Raw genomic sequence first — 17,112 nt, forward strand, 5'->3', positions numbered from 1 at the left:
GGCCTGGGTGCTGCGTTTCAGCGCAGCTCGGCCGACTCCGAGCTACAGGCTCGCGCGCTGGATAGCACCGGAGCCCGGGGCTGTGGGCCCCTCGCCAGCAACTTCCCCGCCCGGAGCCAGATTTACGACCCCACCCCCGCCCCGGCTGCGCCTGGCGATGCCAGGCCCAAGCGCCGCGCCGTAAATGGATCGCGGCAGGCGAGGCGGCGGCGGCGGCCCGGCGGGCTCCGAGGCGGCGGGGCTGAGGTTCCCTAGGCTCCGCGCTGCTCCCGGACGGACACACGCGTCCTGACCGCGGGCTGCTCTCCGGCCGCGTACAGCCGCCCTCTCCTTGCCCTGCGCGCAACTGTCAGGAGAAAACGGGACGGCGCATATTGGCTCGGCGACACGCCGTGGCTCCTCCCCGAGTCTGGATCCTTATATTTTGGGAGAATTTCTTTGAACTCAGTTAGCGAGCTCGGGGAAGGAGGCAAGTTCCCACCGCCGGCTCGGCTCGGCGAGGGCTCGCCCACCTTCCCTGCAGCCTCCCTGCGTCCTCGCCGCCGTCCTCCTCCGTTTCGGCCCCGCTAGAGGAGAACGCGCGCTGGCCGGGTGGAGGAAAATGCTAGCGATCTGGATGTGACCGCGAAGAGAGGACGCGTGGCTGGAGGAGGCAGAGAGATGAGAAGACCCATTATTTGAGAACCACCAGCCGTTCCAACCTTTCCTGCAAATTGGTGCTATTACTTCTGGGGTCCATTTGCTTTCATTCTTCCCAACCCCCCATTAAGAAATCTTGACTTGAGGACCAACCCCTACCACGAGGGGGGACGCGTCTGGGTTGGCAGACCTTTTGGATGTAGCCTTGTGGGAACATTTAGACCCTTTCCTCTGGAAGAGCCACCATGAATTCGGTAGCCGGAAATAAAGAGAGGCTTGCGGTCTCCACCAGGGGCAAGAAATACGGGGTAAGTTGTGGCGGTGTCCACGAGGAGATGCGTTTCCAGGGACTCATCTGAGTGGGTGTCCTCTGCTTCCCGGGAGCCGGCGGCGGATGCAGGGTCCCCAGCTCTCGGGTGCACCGGCGTCCCCACGGCCGGCGGGGTCGTGCGTGCATGGAGGCGGGTCTGCAGCTCGCCTGGCTACGGGAATGTCTTCAGCCCTTGGTTCCTCCCTTTCCTCACACCCTTAACTTTTGCAGTATTTCGGGACTTGCAGACAGAGTTAAGCCGAGGGGGAGCATTTCCCAGGAATTCCTCTGCTCTTCCCTCGGATCGCTGCCCTGGAGCGGGGAGCCCGTTTGCTTTACCTGCAGGACCTGGGGTGGGGGCTGTTCCCCGAATGAGTAAACATCCAGAAGTCACAGTCACCCACCCTGCGATAGGGTGTTCTAGGACTGTGTACCTAGGCCCTTGCTGGGGTGGGTACCGGGTTTGAAAGAGTAGGGCGCTGGATTTCTGGGTGTTCTCGCAGAAGCTGCAGGATATCCACACCCCGCAAGCTCTTGTGCTGACCCCAGGAGGAATGGAGGGGGACCTGCGTGCGGGTCACTCTGGCGAGGGTGGGTGGGACAGGACTTCCTTAAGGATTGGTCACTTGAAGGATGGAGATAGATGGAGGGCAGGTTTGCATCAGTGCGGGCAGGACGGCGACCCCCCCCCCCCACCAGCCCTCCGCCGCACGGGGGACTGATGGCTCTACAGGGCCTGACGCCGCGCGTCTCTCCGGCAGGTGAACGAAATGTGCTCGCCCACCAAGCCCTCAGCGCCCTGCTCTCCTGAGAGCTGGTACCGCAAGGCTTACGAGGAGTCGCGCGCCGGCAGCCGGCCCACCCCGGAGGGAGCAGGCTCTGCGCTGGGCTCATCGGGCACCCCGTCCCCGGGCTCGGGCACCTCGTCCCCGAGCTCCTTCACCGGCTCTCCGGGACCTGCATCTCCGGGCATTGGTACCAGCTCGCCCGGCTCTCTGGGCGGCTCACCCGGCTTCGGCACCGGCTCCCCTGGCTCGGGCAGCGGCGGCGGCTCCTCCCCCGGCTCCGACCGCGGCGTCTGGTGCGAGAACTGTAACGCCCGCTTGGTGGAGCTGAAGAGGCAGGCTCTCAAGCTGCTGCTGCCGGGACCCCTCCCGGGAAAGGTGAGCTACTGCGGGGTGCTCTGCGGGAAGATGCGCCCCACCTTAGGATGCTGCCTCGAGGCGCCCGGGTGTAAGGCCCCTAGCTGAGCACCCGGCTTCGCGGCGCCAGGGGATGCCCCCAGTGGGTTAGCCATACAGGTTCTCCCTACCCTGTCTGCAGCAGCATGCCAAAGGGGGCACTAACAGCCAGCTGCTGCGAGTTCCAGGTTCCAATGGCTTATTTGTGGCTCTACCTTCCCTGCATCACAGAAACATATTTTCCAAAGCCAGCATTTCTCTCTTAACACTCCATGTGTCTAAGTGAGGAAGATTAAGAGGTGGCCCGCTGTAAGAGCTGAGCTACATCCTGACCTGCTCCTGGGCTTATTTAATAAGCACATTGGTTCCTCCATAGCAACCCCGTCTGCGTGGTTTGACCGGCCTGGAGCCCCCAGAGCGGAACACAATGCAGTTGTATTTGCACAGTTGGGTCCAAGTACTATCACATGATAATATTTACTCATCCACTTCAAAGAGTTTTTATCAGTGGTTCGAGAAAAACATCAAGAAAACCGCATTACTGGGGGGGAGGTTGCTGACACTGCTCAATGACATTTTCTGGTTTATTTTTTTGTGACTTTTGAAATGAAATATTGTGATTCCGAATAGCAGGGCTTAGGAGTAGCCACATCTGCTTGCCTCTTCTGCTTATCCATGCACACACATGGATGTTTTGTATACCAGGCTTCAATTACACAGACAGCCATAGACTGCTGTAAAATTTAAAACGGGAAAAGTCGCTCCCGGGAGAATTGGTTTTATAAATCTAGAACTTAATCTCGAGAATAATTAACTCTGGGTTATTGTCAATTTGGCATTTTTGTCGTTCCTTCATTAATCTTCCAGGACACCGCAAGAGTAAATCTCAGGGCCAGGATCCTCTCTCAGCCTTACACTGTCTTGATTTAACACCTTTCCCCAAACACAGACCTAGTTTCTTTTTTTCCATTAATATTACTTGATTTCCCACCCCGTTCAAAGTACAGCCCCTGAGACGGCAGGTCCTCTTGGACGCTATCCTTCTCTGAGGAGAGCTTATCTTCTGATGAATCCACAGTCCATCATGTATCCTCGTCTGTGTCAAGTGTTGCAAAGAAGGGACTGTGGAATGGGGTGAGAGAGGCTTGATGGATACACATTTGAGAGATCCTGATGCTTGAGATGTGACAGTGGCTGATATTTGTAATCCTAATAAGTCACAGGCCACCAAAATTATCTTAGAACATTGAAGTCACATGCTCATAGGGGTTCTTCGTGTTGTTGTTTGCTCCTCTGGTGCAAGAGTAAAGAAGCACCAACTCGTATCTTCAAGAAGGGAAGGGGTGCGGGAACACAGACAGGAAGAAACAAAGGTTGAAGCTTAGCTGCATGCGCATGCCTGGTGATTTATGGGGTCATGCGAGAGACGGGGGCCTTTGTTTTTGTTAAAGCCACCTGGAAAATTCATTTCACACTGCTTAGAGGGCAGTGCCATAAATGTTCAGATTTTATTTATTGGATGAAATTAAAGTGATGTGAAACTGATCATATTGTAGAGGGGGCAATGGCTCCAGATGCAGCCAAGTCCTGGACAGGCCAAGTCTCAGTGCTTGCTCTATGATCCAGGGGCATTGAGAGGAGAGCTGTGAGTCTGGGGACGGTCACTGATCTATACACATTAGAACATCATACACAGTTGCCAGAGTTGCAGGGTTTAGCCAGGAACAAGGATGCTTTGGGCTAGCTCATTGATAGCGAGTGAGCTATGGAGCCTTAATATGAACCACCTACTGATTGTCTTTGGGAAGGGTAACTTTGGGGATTGTGTAAATGGTAGTCGCTGTCACCTTCTAATTAGATACAATTTCTATAACATCTTTAATGTTTGCAGCATTGTAATCAAACAAATGCCACGTTGTCTGGTGCCCTCTGCGTGGTGGGTCCTGTCCAATGGAGACAAGGCATTTCTTCTCAGTGCTAGCTTTATGAGCAAACTGTAAGTGCTGATTTATGAGCGGAACCTCTGTAGCCTGCAGGCCCTGAAAGAGTTAAGTTTCAGTAGAATAAGGGATGTCATTGTGACCCCAACGTGTAATTCGCTCCGGAGAACAAGAGTCTGGGAAGATAAAGACATGTTTTTGAGGGATAATTAGCAAAAGTCATTTTCATAATTCACTTAAGATGCTTAACCATATTTGGGGAATATTTTCACAAATAGAGTATTAAATCGTATTAGGTAGTATGAAAAACCTTCTGCATAGTCATTCAGAAGTCAGAGGCAGAAGAGCAGGCCCTGAAATTCGTTACTTAAGAATGGGTTTGGCTTTTTTTTTTCCGACCGATTTATTTTGCAATCTTAGTGAGTCAGTTTCACATTTTAATACAATGTGTTTTTAAAAATTAATTCTTTAGAATCTCATCCCGTTCTTAACGTTCCCATCAACACAGCAATGGAAAACCAATGGTTCAGATGGTTGGAGTGTCTGTCACAAGGCGAGGTTCAAAAAGTGCTTCTTTTCTTCCGAGAGAGAGATGAAATTGACATTTATCTAGTAGACAATATCCCGGGGGTTTAAGGTTTATAGAATCAGGATGTTGTAATGCCCACGGTCACGTTCTAATCTGATGAGTTCACTTCTTCATCCCTCTGCTGTCAGATGATTTCCCTCAACATGCTCTATTGCTGGTAGCAAGCTCTAGAGAGTTGCCCTCCATTTATTTTGGGGACAGCTGGATGAGGTGGGGTGATGAAGTGTTAGACAGCCTCTGGAGGGGCATCTGGATGTCCCCTCAGATTGAAGACTGCCTTTGGTGTTCCAAGAGTTGCTCTGAGTCTCAGCATGCCCGAGAGTGTATGGCGTCTGGAAGACTGGGCTCTGGGCTTCCGGGTAGACCAGTTAGTTCTATGACACTGGAGGATAGGGCTTCATGTTAGGCCATTATGAGACTTGGATGTAGCTGGGTAACCGGGTAAAGGATGATAATGTTGACAGAAGCAAGAAGAGAGAAAGATGGTGATAGTAGTAACTTGAGTTTCCTAGAGAGGGCATCAAAAGAAGAGGCAGATTGAGCTATAAACCTGATTGTTGCAGGTTATCTCAAAACCCAGAAAGTGAAACCTCTGCTCTGAATTCACCCTCTCAGGAGCAACTGAACTGGGCAAGGAGCTGTGCCATCCTGGTGTCGGCCGTAAACTCTTCTGATTGACTTTTACTGCCTCAGTAAGAAAGTGCTTGCCAGTTTATAACCTTTCTTTTTTAGCGTTGGTTAAGTGGAAGTGCTCAGATAAAACAGAAGAGTGGGGCTGTGGAAAAGTGCTGGGTCTTTAGGTGAGGGTTGTCCTTTTCCCACTGTCATGTTTCACTGTGTAAATATAAAACACTTCCTGCATCGTGGTGAGCACGCCTTTCCCGTTTTTATAGACAGTCAAGGCAGGGAGCCAGAAAGAGCAGCCAAGGAACGAACCTCTCCGTTTTTTGAGCTAACCTAGATCATTCTGATAGCTGTGACAGAACCTTTGAATTGACTGTGGAAAGCCCACGGCACATCAGCCTGAGGAAATTCCCTGGAGAAAGCAGGAATGTTCCAGGTTGGGCAAAGGTTATCTGACATCTGCCCATTTCCATACTCACAAAAGAAAATCTCTTATGTAAGAGAAAGGTCCAGAACTACGGTCCTATCTGACTTTTTTTCTCCTCAGTCACATATTCTGACTCCATCTATGCCCCAGAAATATCAGCAAGATTAGCCAGATATCCTGAGAAGGGTGACCCAGGAATAACAGGGATGAAAGAGAAGAATGTCTGCCGGGTTAAAAACACCAAACGTGAGCTCTAAATAGCCAGAGCCCAAGGAAGTCTAGACTTTGGGAGATATAAATAAATATTTCTGTATTTTGCCAGTTCCAAAAGAGGCAGGAATATGAAAAATAACCCCATTTAAAAGTAACCTCCTAAAGCCATTGTAGTATTCTGTATAGATAAACTAGACTTTACATTTGAAATATTTACTAATATTTCTAACAAAGGAATTCCAGACAAATTTCCCTTACTCTAAGAACACTTCTTTATAAAGCACTTTCAGAATCCTTTTCATTTTGAAAGTATTTAAAAAAACATTTCCTTACTGGGGGCAGGGGGCAGGGGGACTGGAAGCATGGCTCCGTGTTTAAGAGTACTGGGTGCTCTTCCAGAGGACAGGGGTTCAATTTCCAGCTCACAGCTGTCTATAACTCCATTTCCGGGGGGGGTGCTCCAGCACTCTTCGGGGCTCTGGAGGCACAAGAGGTGCACAGGCATATGTGCAAACTTTCCCCTCATTTTCAAATGCATGTGCAGTGGGATGTGATCGTATTTGCCTCCCGTTAGCTCTCCACTCTTTTCCTCTCCCCAACACAGTCCCATCCCAAACTCAACACCCTCTTTTATTTATTTATTTTGACAACCACTAAGTCCAGTCAGTGCTGCCCATATGTGCTTGGCTGTGGGGCCATCCACCGGAGCATGGGAAACCTACCAGCAGCCACATTCTCCCTTCCCTACCACTACCCACTGCCAACAGCTCCCTAGTATGAGGGAGAGCTTTGAAATCATCTACCTCAGTTGATGGCCTGAATTCTGTCAGTCTTGGCCTTGTATAAGTCCTGGGCAGGTAGTCACAGCTGCTCTGAGTTCATGGTTGTGATAGCCACGGTATCTCCAGAAGACTGGATTTCACAGTGCCCCTTCTTGTCTTCCGGCTCTTTGAAATAAAGGAACAGCTGATGCCTAGCAACAATGATGGAGAAGTCCTGGAGCATTTATCATTTAAGACCCTCAGAGCCATTTCCAGAGTTTATCAAAACATTCCCAGTGGAGCCAGGCAGAGCCCAATCTCTTCCTCAACATTTCATTTTGCTAGACTTTTAAGAGCCATACCAACATGGTCAGTTTTGGGAGTGACTTAATTCATTTGAAAGATTCCCCGGCTAGTAATCACCCCCACCCCCATTCTAGACAAGATTATTACATGACAAATGTGATTTTTAAATGTCTGAGGCTGGTAGTTTGTCAGGGTTTATAATGATTAAGGCAATTAAAATTTAGGTCAGTTGCTCTTTGGTGTCACAGACCATACCAATCATCTGCTGATAACACGATGGTGAGAGCAATGATGGATGATTGACAGTTATTGACTCTGTGTGCCGAACAGTGTGCCAAGATTGACAGACAGTTTCATAGCCAAATAAAGACGCGTGTGATTTCTTTGTCTTGGAGTTATAGGCGATTATTGTGGTTATTATGGTCAGTCACACACATGTACATAGCACACGCCTATGCATGCATGTACACTTACACACATAACATCCTGACCCAAGAAAAGGAGCCAATAGCTGGATACTCAGGGTCACATGCATACATTAGCCTTCCCTGCCACTCTGTCCCCAGAGATTACCCAAGCTGGCGAGTGGTGTGGGGTCTCTCTTCCCTTCAGTATTATTTTACCATTGTCAGCTCATAGGCACCCTTCCTTTCCTTATAGCCTGTTGAGTGGTCCCATTGGGTTGAGGAACTCCTCGCTGAATGGCCACTCTGGTGAACTTCCTCACTTCTGGGCATCAGCGTGAAGGAACCATCATCATTACATCCACTGGTAAAGGTGCCAAAGGTGGGATACATCTGGGATCCTTAGTTTTGTTTGGAATGTTTATCGAAACATCATCACATCAGTGTGCATATATCATCCTTCTGGCTGTTGTCTCTGGGCCTTCTCAAGAAACCCCTCTGAAGAAAAATGGCCATTGAATTATGAGTAGAAAGGCATCCATCAGAGGGATTCTCTTTACTTCCTTAATTAACGTTTTATTCTTTTTGTTTTTGAAAAAGTGTTCCATTTGGTCTTGAACTCACTATGTAGCTAAGGTCTATCCCGACCAAACACATTGCAAAGGTTATTTTTATTAATTATTTTAATTTTTAATAATTAAATGGTGTAGTATTGGCACACAGGAAACAGAAAAATATTCAATAGAAAACAAAATATAGGAGTTGTCCTAAGTACAACTGAAAATTTGGTCTGTGATTGTAGTAGTGTTTTCAACCAGTGGTGGGGAAATGGGTGTTTTATTAAAAGATTTGGGGAAAACTGAACAGATCAATATTTTAGAAAACAAGAAATTGATCTATATAGTTCATTATATACCCAGAAGATCTCCCATTGGGTCAGAGAGCTAAATACTAAGTATTATAGAACAGTGGGCTTATGCTGCATTCCCAGCCTTTGCAGGCAAATATTCCTCAGACATTTCCACTTTGTTTAGTGCCTTATGTTGTGTCCATGTGTGGGAAAGGGTGAGGAGGGTCAGAGGTCAAGGTCAATGTTAGGTGTCTTTTTTTAGCCTCTTTCTGACTTAGGTTTTGAACCTGGGTCTCTCATTCCAAAGCTCATCAGCTCTGCTGGACTGACAGTGGAACTTCCTGCCCCTGTCTTTCCAGGCCTGGGGTTACAGGCGTGTGCCTGCCTTACCAGGTTTGAGGTTACAGGCCTGCGCCTGCCACTGTGCCTGGGTGCTTTACTCAAACTCAGCTTCTTATCCTTCTAGGGCAGGGTTTCACTGACTGAACCATCTAAGGAACAGGTACCATAACCTACCAAGTTCTTTAATAATAATAATAATAATAATGACTTAAAAATGTCTGAGTACTTTATCTGCATGTACACCTGCATGCCTGAAGAGAGCATGAGATTTCATTATAGGTAGTTTTGAGCCACCATGTGGTTGCTGGGAATTGAACTCAGGACCTCTGGAAGAGCAGCCAGCAGCCTTAACCACTGAGCTGTCTGTGCAGCCCTACCAAGGACTTCTAATGCAAACCACCATCACTGTTTTCCTGGTCATGAGCTCTCCTTGAATTCCTGCTGTCAAGCTGACTCAGTCGTACTGCATTAAAAAAATGCCACTGGATTCAACTTGATAATACATTATTTATTGTTTTGTTCTTTGATAGTCATATACCAATGATCATTTCTGATTCTCATTCATGTACCAGTGTAGTATTATATCATATTATAAATAAAATATGAAAAAGTATTAAAATTCCTGCCTGGAGCAATACACAGTTTGCTCTTAGAGACAGACACCATGAGAGTCACACTGCAGCATATCAAGAGGGCAATTGAATTGCTCAGGAAGTTTAGGGGGATGGGTAGGAAATGACTTTAGAAAGATGGGTCGGATAGAAACACACTGAAGCGGAGATGTTCCAGGTAGAGGGAAGGGTGAAGGGGGTTACATACACTGGAGAACTTAAGTGATATACTGCTCTCTCTCTCTCTCTCTCTGGTGTGTGTGTGTGTGTGTGTGTGTGTGTGTGTGTGTGTGTGTAATGGGCTGGAGAGGTGTTAAGGGAGGGAATTGGGAGCCTTGTGGGAAAAAAGAATCAGGATTTTCTCTGTAGCAATGGGCAGACATTGGAAGGTATTCAGAAGGGGGTTGAAATATCAGTTGTGTATTGTGAGACAGGGTGTCTTGTGTACCAGTGTCACAGAGTCCCATTAGGGCGTCTCCCACAGTGGTATGGCTGAATTATGGGGACTGAATTGAAGCGATAGTGATATGAATGAGATGTTAGGAAAGACGTGATTTCTGCATATATGGGTGCTCATATAAGGCACGGGAAGTATTCATTCTCCGTGCATCAGATAGAGAACACAGATATTAACACATTAATAACACAGTAGAGTTTGCTACTGGGGGTGGGAGTGGTTATGTGTAACAGAACTTGTTGGAGTTATCTAGAGTTTGAGGTTAAATTGTCCAGTGGGGCCAGCTGGAGTCTCTAGGCTCCAGCTGGTGTCTCTAGGGTGCAACTGCATTCTCTAGGGTCCAGCTGGGGTCTTTAGAGTGGGTTTGGATGTGGAGACATGGATCTTGGAGTTGCAACAAGGAAAAAGGCTATGAAATGAATGCACAGATGGTATGAGCTCTGTGTATCTGAGGTGGGCACATTAGTAAACTGAGCATGAATCATAAGCATTGGCCTCGAAGGAACAGGAAGCCCAAAGCATTAGGAAGATAGCCCAGTGTGAGCACCCGACTCGCCAGCAAAGCAGACGCCACAACAGGATCCTTCTGCAACACGTTTATTGGGAGAGCATTATACTGCATAGGCAAGAAGACCCGAAGCCCAGAACTGGTGCTGCTTATATAGGCCTAGGAGAGGCATGTCTCACACCCGGATTGGTTATGCATTCTACCTCATTTGCATGTTCCTTATCTGATTGGTTATTCTCTCTCAGTACCTCACTGAGCCTCATTATCATACCTCATTTGCATGTCTCTCATCTGATTGGTTATTCTCTCTCAGTACCTTGCAGAGCCTCATTATCATGCCTGGGCCAGGCAGTGACTTGGTGAAAAACTTTACTGCATATGTACACATTGGTTGTTTACCCAGACTTATGCGTGGTGGCCAGTGGTAGCCAGCGCCACCTTGTAATGGCGTATGTGGCTTCCCACAGCCCAGGTTAGAAAAGAGGGAGACAAAAAGTAGGGGAGAGCATATGGCATCATGGTAACCAAACAGTAAGAATTTTCAGGATGATGGTAAGCCCTGAACTTTGAAGGAATCAAGTAGGCACAGACTCAAGTGTCCATGGAGTTGGCTACTAGGAGGTTATGGGAAATCTTGGCTTGAACAGTTTCTGGCATCTTGGAGAAAGGTAGAGAATGTCAGTGTGTCCAGTGGTGGATGGAGAACTGAGATATTTGCAGCATCTCAACTGCAAGGTTATGAGGGGTGCCATTCCTGATGGTCTTTTATGTTATTAAAATGCAACCCAAGATCAGCAGACTCTGGTACAAAACCAGCCTTATTTAGTTGTGACCAGGGGCAGGCTACTTGGGTTAGGGTTAGGGTTAGGGTTAGGGTTAGGGTTAGGGTTAGGGTTAGGGTTAGGGTTAGAGTTAGCAAAGGTCATGTGATTGTAAGATAATGTTGAACCACCATCTTGTGTTCTTATACTCCAAAGACTTTCCCGGAAGACTTGAATACAGTGAAAGCCAATCTCCTTGGGCCCTCCTTCCATCCTCCCCTTTGGCTATTAATGACCCTGACACCAACATGGAGACAGAGATACAGCTCTGGAGAAAACGGAGTCATTCAACTCTTTCCCCATTCCTTCATCTCCACATCAATGAATCCCCCCCCCCCCCCACATTTATCCACCTGTAGGCATCTCTCTCCCTGGGAACAGTTCAGGTGTTCAGCTGGCGAAGGTGGCTACTCCTTATAGCCCAGTTGCCATGAATATGGATTGGGAGTCTTTGTCATAGATGGAAATCCCTCCTGAGAGCTCCTGCCCCGCTCCGAGGCCCGCAGGGAGGAGTGCAGCAGTGGCCTTTGGCATTCTGGGCTGTGGTGAATGAAGGAGAACAGATTTCCTTCAATGACTGTGAATGATGCATGCCAATCTATCCAGCACCAGGAATTCAACTTATCTGCTTTCCAATCCGGTTTTATCTTTCTCAGACAGTTTTCTTTGCAGTTTTACTTTGCTGATTCTGTCGCATTGATTCCAGCCAGACCCTTCTGAAGGCGGCTGGAAATAGAGACGACACCCTCCTCCACTTGGCCACATTTCCCACACTGGTAGCAGCTGTTAGTCAGAGTGGACAAAGAAGGCAGGGCGCTTGTAAACCTTAATATAAAGGGAGGACATGCTCTGAACGTTGCAGACAGACTGGGAGGCTCTGAACTGAGCAAGCGACTGCTAGGACTGTATCTGAGGGTGTTGAGAGTGTCACGGACTAAATTGCGACTCTTGTTATTTTCCTTCTTCATTCCTGATTGCTGGTCCGTACTGTTGCCGACCATCAAGATTTGGAAAGCTGTTTTAGCTCCCTACATAGCAAGCCTCTCAGATCTTTGAAGATCATTACAAATATCTGCTCTTCAAAATATAGATTTTTTTTTAAGCTTAATGATTCTTTTATTTCCTCTGAGTGATGCCTGAGATTTGTAATTGCTTAATGGAAGACTTTCCTTTTTTTCTAGGCTAACACAGTAGCTGAGGGTGTTGAGGTGTGTGTATGGTGTAATTCTATTCTTTAATCAGCTGTGATGAGCAGCTACACACTCCTAAGAAACGCTGCCAATTTATGTCTAATGGCTGCCTTTGAGGTATATCGTTGGCCCCCTCCCCTGACTCCATGGGGTGGGGTGGCTTCGTGCAGCAATGGGAGACCTCTTCGGTACCTGACAAGAGGCCAAAATGAAAAGGGCAGCGGCTGAGAGCTGTTGGGCTATTTAACTGAAAAGGTTATTCAGAGAATAAACCATGAAATTTGGGGACCCACTACCAATCACCGCTGTTCAAGAAAAATAATCTACTGGCTCAGTTGTGTGTTTGGAGCAGGTGTTGTAAGTCCCAGAGGTTGGTGCGATTCCAGATAGGTGAGTCACGGAGGTAGTGTGGTTTCCAGCGGAGTTAGCAATGGGATCTTAGGATAGTTGGTTGACTCTGTCTCTCTGCCTCCCTCTCTCCCATACCCTCTCTCTGCATCTCCTTCCTTTGCTTTCTTCCTCTTTCTCCTCTTCCTCCTCCTTTATCTCCTTTTCTTCCCTCCTTTGGTGTTGGGCATCCAATCCATGACCTCTGAACGTTGGGCAGATTTCTCCCATAGACTGAGAACGGGAGTCAGCAGTATTCTCCCCCAAGACCACGAATCTCTGCAAAGCTAGAGAGAGTCTCTCGCTCGAATCCCAGAAGGATATGCCTGGTACATCTTAGATGGGGTTTTGGTTAAGCCAAGAGCCTGAAGCTACTTAGCTGGCTGTCATGCCATAGAGCTCTGGTGAGGGTGCCATAGATGGATAAGGTTTGCCTGCTTCTTTCTGTGCTGGGCATGGGACCCTGGGCCTCAAATATGCTGAGTTCACACTCTTGGGCTGAGCTTGTCCTCAGACCTGTTGTGCATGTTTTTTGTTTTTGTTTTTGTTTTGTTGTATTTTAGGGTCTTGCTATGTAGCCCTGACTAGTGACCTTCCTGCCACTGCTTTTGGTTACAGAAGTGTGCCTTTATACTTGACACCTCATTTCCCCCCGCCCCCCGCCCCCATTTGCTGTCTCCTCTGTTGCTTGTAAACAGAATAAACTTAGACAATCAGGAGTACAGTTGATTTTAAGAGATCAATTTGGTAAAGAGTATTTTAGGGAAAGTACAGCCTAACGGACTGTGAAAGGGCTGCTTATCATTTATATTAAGAATATCTGTCCTATTGATTAGGATTTAGTAATGACGTGGGGGAGCTTTTCTCTCTCTTGGTAGTTGAGGAATGAACATGAGGACTCTAAACATTGGGATCATCATTAAATTAAAACCTCTTCTGCCCAGGACTCCCCCGTCTTGATTCCCCTTCTGTTTGCATCTTCAAATGTGTAGACACATCCCCACTGTTAAGCCAATATTTACATATTTCCAACCTGCACATCCGGGGCCTGGCATTAAGGCTCCTGTCACATTTAATGCTGCAGTCTGGGGAAAGGACAGTGAAGCTAGTTGCCTGCTGGGTCATCAGGGTCCATTTAGTTGCCTTCAACTCTGTTTTTCTTTTTTTGTCAGTAGCCCAGGATGTCTCTTTAAATTACCTACCTCCTGGGGACTCTTTTGCTAACTCTTATTTCAAATACATCATTCTGGCTTTTCATCCAGATACAACTGAGGGGGCCTAATATTAAGAGCAAAGCTGCATTTGGCTTTCGTGAGCCCAAAGCATGCTGGGAGCTTGAAGTAGAGTTGATATCATCCCAGGGCGGCAGGTGCTGGGCAGATGCCCCTGTCACTCCTCATCGTTCCATGGTGTACTCTGGGTGCCTATAAGTACAGCACCTGCAGAGCCTCCCAGGGACAGACTCTTGCTCAGTGTTCTGGCCTGTGCATAAGTGACTCTCCTCATTCCTTTGGCCGATTCTGCCTTTAGCTGCCGGACTCTCAGTTATCCTCCTTTGCCCCTAAATTTATTGATGCAGTTAGGTCTGAAATTCCCAGGGTGCTTTGTGACAGACTATATGTGTGTCCATGTGTGTAGTGTGTGTGCCTATGTATACATATTTGGCATGTGCATATGCATTTTTTATATATGTAAGATTTGTGTGTCATATGTGACACATGTATGTGACCTATGTAGTATATATGTGAGAGGTGTGTATGTGTGTGTGTGTCTGTGATATACTTGGTATGGATCTGAGATAAGTGTGTGTGTGTGTGAGGTGTATGTGAGTTGTGTGTGATTGGGTGGTTGCAGTGTATGTGGTATGGGTGTGGGATGTGTGTGTGTAGGGGTGTATGTGTTTGTGGTATGGATATGGGATGTGTGGATGCAGTATATATGATGTGGATATGAGATAATGTGTGTGGTGTGTATAGTATGGATGTGAGTATATGTGAGCTGTGTGTGTGTGTGCATGTGGTATGTGTATGTGTGTGTGCCTGTGTTTTCAGAGTGCTAAATGGATCACAGAGGTTGATGACTCAGTGGACATCCTGTCTCAGGTTTCAGATATCGAGAGGGTGAAGGTTTTATTGGTGGTCAAGGCAGCTAATAAAGTGAGCTGTGCAGTTAAGAGTGCATTCATCCGAGGATGGCTGTCTCACAGGCTGAGGGAGGAAGCCGGGGGCAGCTGCAGGTTAGCCTGTGACAGCTTTATGAGCTGTATGTATGTATATATGTATGTATGTATGTATGTATGTATGTATCTATGTATGCATGTATGCATGTATGTAGCCATGGCAGAAAACTCAATACAAAGGCCTGGTTTTAATATGCCTGACTGGGCCTTCTGCTTCCTGCATGGGGCATCCATGGGGGAAGGAAACCAAGGGTTGTAGGCTTTGTGTGGGAGTTAATTTATCTTTTTATAGGGTGCTTGTAGTTTCCAGTGATTCCAGTCATACCCTGTATGGTGGTTCAGGAGGAGGTGGTGGGAGTTTAATGGAGGCTTAGGAAGCTCGCGCTGGCCATGTAGAGGCCCCCGGGCTTCCGAGTTCCACTGTAGTTTCCACAGAATTTGTTTCGGCTGATATTTTGCCCACTCATGTCTCCTGACCTGCACCAGTGCTTGTCACTAGTCCATCAGTATCTGGCTTTTGGATTGTTCTGTGCATGCAGTAGATATCCCTTTGTGCACACAGTATATATGAATTCCTTTTTGAAGTTAAATTCTCTAAAAATTTTGATGAAGGAAAGGGTAAAAACACGACAAATGATTTCTATCCTCTGACAGGTAATGAAGTCGCTTCTGGGTGAGGGGAAGCGGCCAGCTGGTGATCTACAGAGGTGGAGGTGGTGCCCTGGGCAGTAGTGCTGGCCTGTTGACATTGCCTCTTGGTCTCTGAAGAGAAAGCTGCAGTGGCAGGAGGTGCCCTTCTCTGAGGCAGAGCCAGGTGTCTGAGGGCTGGCTCTCTGGGGTTCTTGAGGAGTTCTTTGTCCTCATGTTCTTGGTTTTGCTTAGTCATCCACTCTCAACGTCATTTTGCCCCTTGGAGAGGAAAGGGATGCAGGGATGCCTGAATGCTTGCATGCCCGCTGGAGGCTTGTAGAAAGCCCATGGGCCTCCTGGATATCCCAAAGAGCAAACTTATCAACACTGGTCAGAAACAGGCAGGGCAAGGATGGTTATACCTTCAGGATGCACAGTGGAATTCGTGAGCCTGGTAGCTGGATCCATTCATTTCCTTCAGTTCTCAGAGTGCCTGAGGGGTAGGCCCTTGCCTCCTCATGGCTGCTCTCTGCTTCACATTCTTTCTCCCTCTTCTTCAGTGTCCTTTCCCATAGCAGAAAATACTGGCTTCCTGCTTAGAATCTCTTTAATGAGGACCTGTATTCCCTCTGTGAGAGTGTGGTGGTTTGAATAAGAATGGCCCCTGTAGGCTCATATACTTGAATGCTGTGTCATCAGGGAGTGGCACCGGTTGAGAATGACTAGGAGGTGTGGCCATGATGGAGGAAGTGAGCCACTGGGGGGTGGGCCTTGAGGCTTCAAAAGGCCAAGCCACGCCCAGAGTGACTTTCTCTTCCTGCTGCCTCCAGATCAAGAAGTAGCTCTTAGCTACTGCTCCAGCATCATGTTTGCTGTGTACTGCCATGTTCCCTATGTGTTGACGATGGACTACACCTCTGAAACTGTAATCAAGAGTCCAATGAAATGCTTTCTTTCATAACAGTTGCCTTGGTCATGGTGTCCCTTCACAGCACTAGAACAACGACTAAGACAGAGAGCTTTGCCACCCTCTTGTCATAATCTCTATGCTTCTGCTGTCATCTGAGGGATGGGGATGATTTCGTTTTTAATGTGTAACTTTTGGGGAAACATGAACACTCAGCCTACTGCATCCAGCAGAAGTCACCTGTTGAGGTTCAGACCCCTTAGGCCATCTCGGTGACTCTAGCGGCACTGTCTCTGTCCTCTGCGATGTGATAACACACGATTGCACCCTAGATGCTGGTGAGGAGTCTGGAAGAGCAAGGAGATGTCTCCTGCATTAGAAGCTTCAGACTCCCATAGGATCTGGAGTGCAGAGGAGGACAGCATAGCTGGCTCCGAGTCTCTCAGTGCTGAGCATGAAGCAGGTGGGGAGAGTTGACTCACATGCACTTCGTTGGCCGACGCTGAATTTCCTAAGGTTCCCACAGATTCTCAAGACATTTCTGGTCCCAGGTCATGCTTTTCAGCCTCAGTTTTGCAATGGGAAGCTGTCCCTCTCTGCTGCACAGGCAGATGCGCCATCCTTATACTCATGCTTCAAGAAAGAAGGGGATGAGCTGGGGAAATAGGCCAGTTTTAGAGCCGTTGACTTCCATGCGTGAGGCCATAGGCTCAGTCCCCAGCATCACACAGATTCATGTATAGTAGCAACAGGGCAACAGTTCAGGTATAGTAGCTGCTCTCTGTACCCCAAACTCCATTCACCAGAGTCTGTTCCTAGCACCCACCAGATTGGGA

At 47.8% G+C, this 17,112-nt stretch overlaps 1 protein-coding gene across 1 annotated transcript in view; it reads left to right on the plus strand.

The window, feature by feature from the left end:
- The first annotated feature begins 446 nt into the window (after positions 1 to 446).
- The window catches only part of Kif26b (kinesin family member 26B), a 403,733-nt gene continuing 387,067 nt past the window's right edge, over positions 447 to 17,112 (plus strand). Inside the window, exons 1-2 of the mRNA NM_001161665.1 lie at positions 447 to 947; positions 1,711 to 2,112. Coding sequence (NP_001155137.1) covers positions 885 to 947; positions 1,711 to 2,112 — 465 coding nt within the window. The 5' untranslated portion in view covers positions 447 to 884. The remainder of the gene's footprint in view (positions 948 to 1,710; positions 2,113 to 17,112) is intronic.

This window comes from Mus musculus, chromosome 1, assembly GCF_000001635.26.
Source record: "Mus musculus strain C57BL/6J chromosome 1, GRCm38.p6 C57BL/6J".
Lineage (NCBI taxonomy): Eukaryota > Metazoa > Chordata > Mammalia > Rodentia > Muridae > Mus > Mus musculus.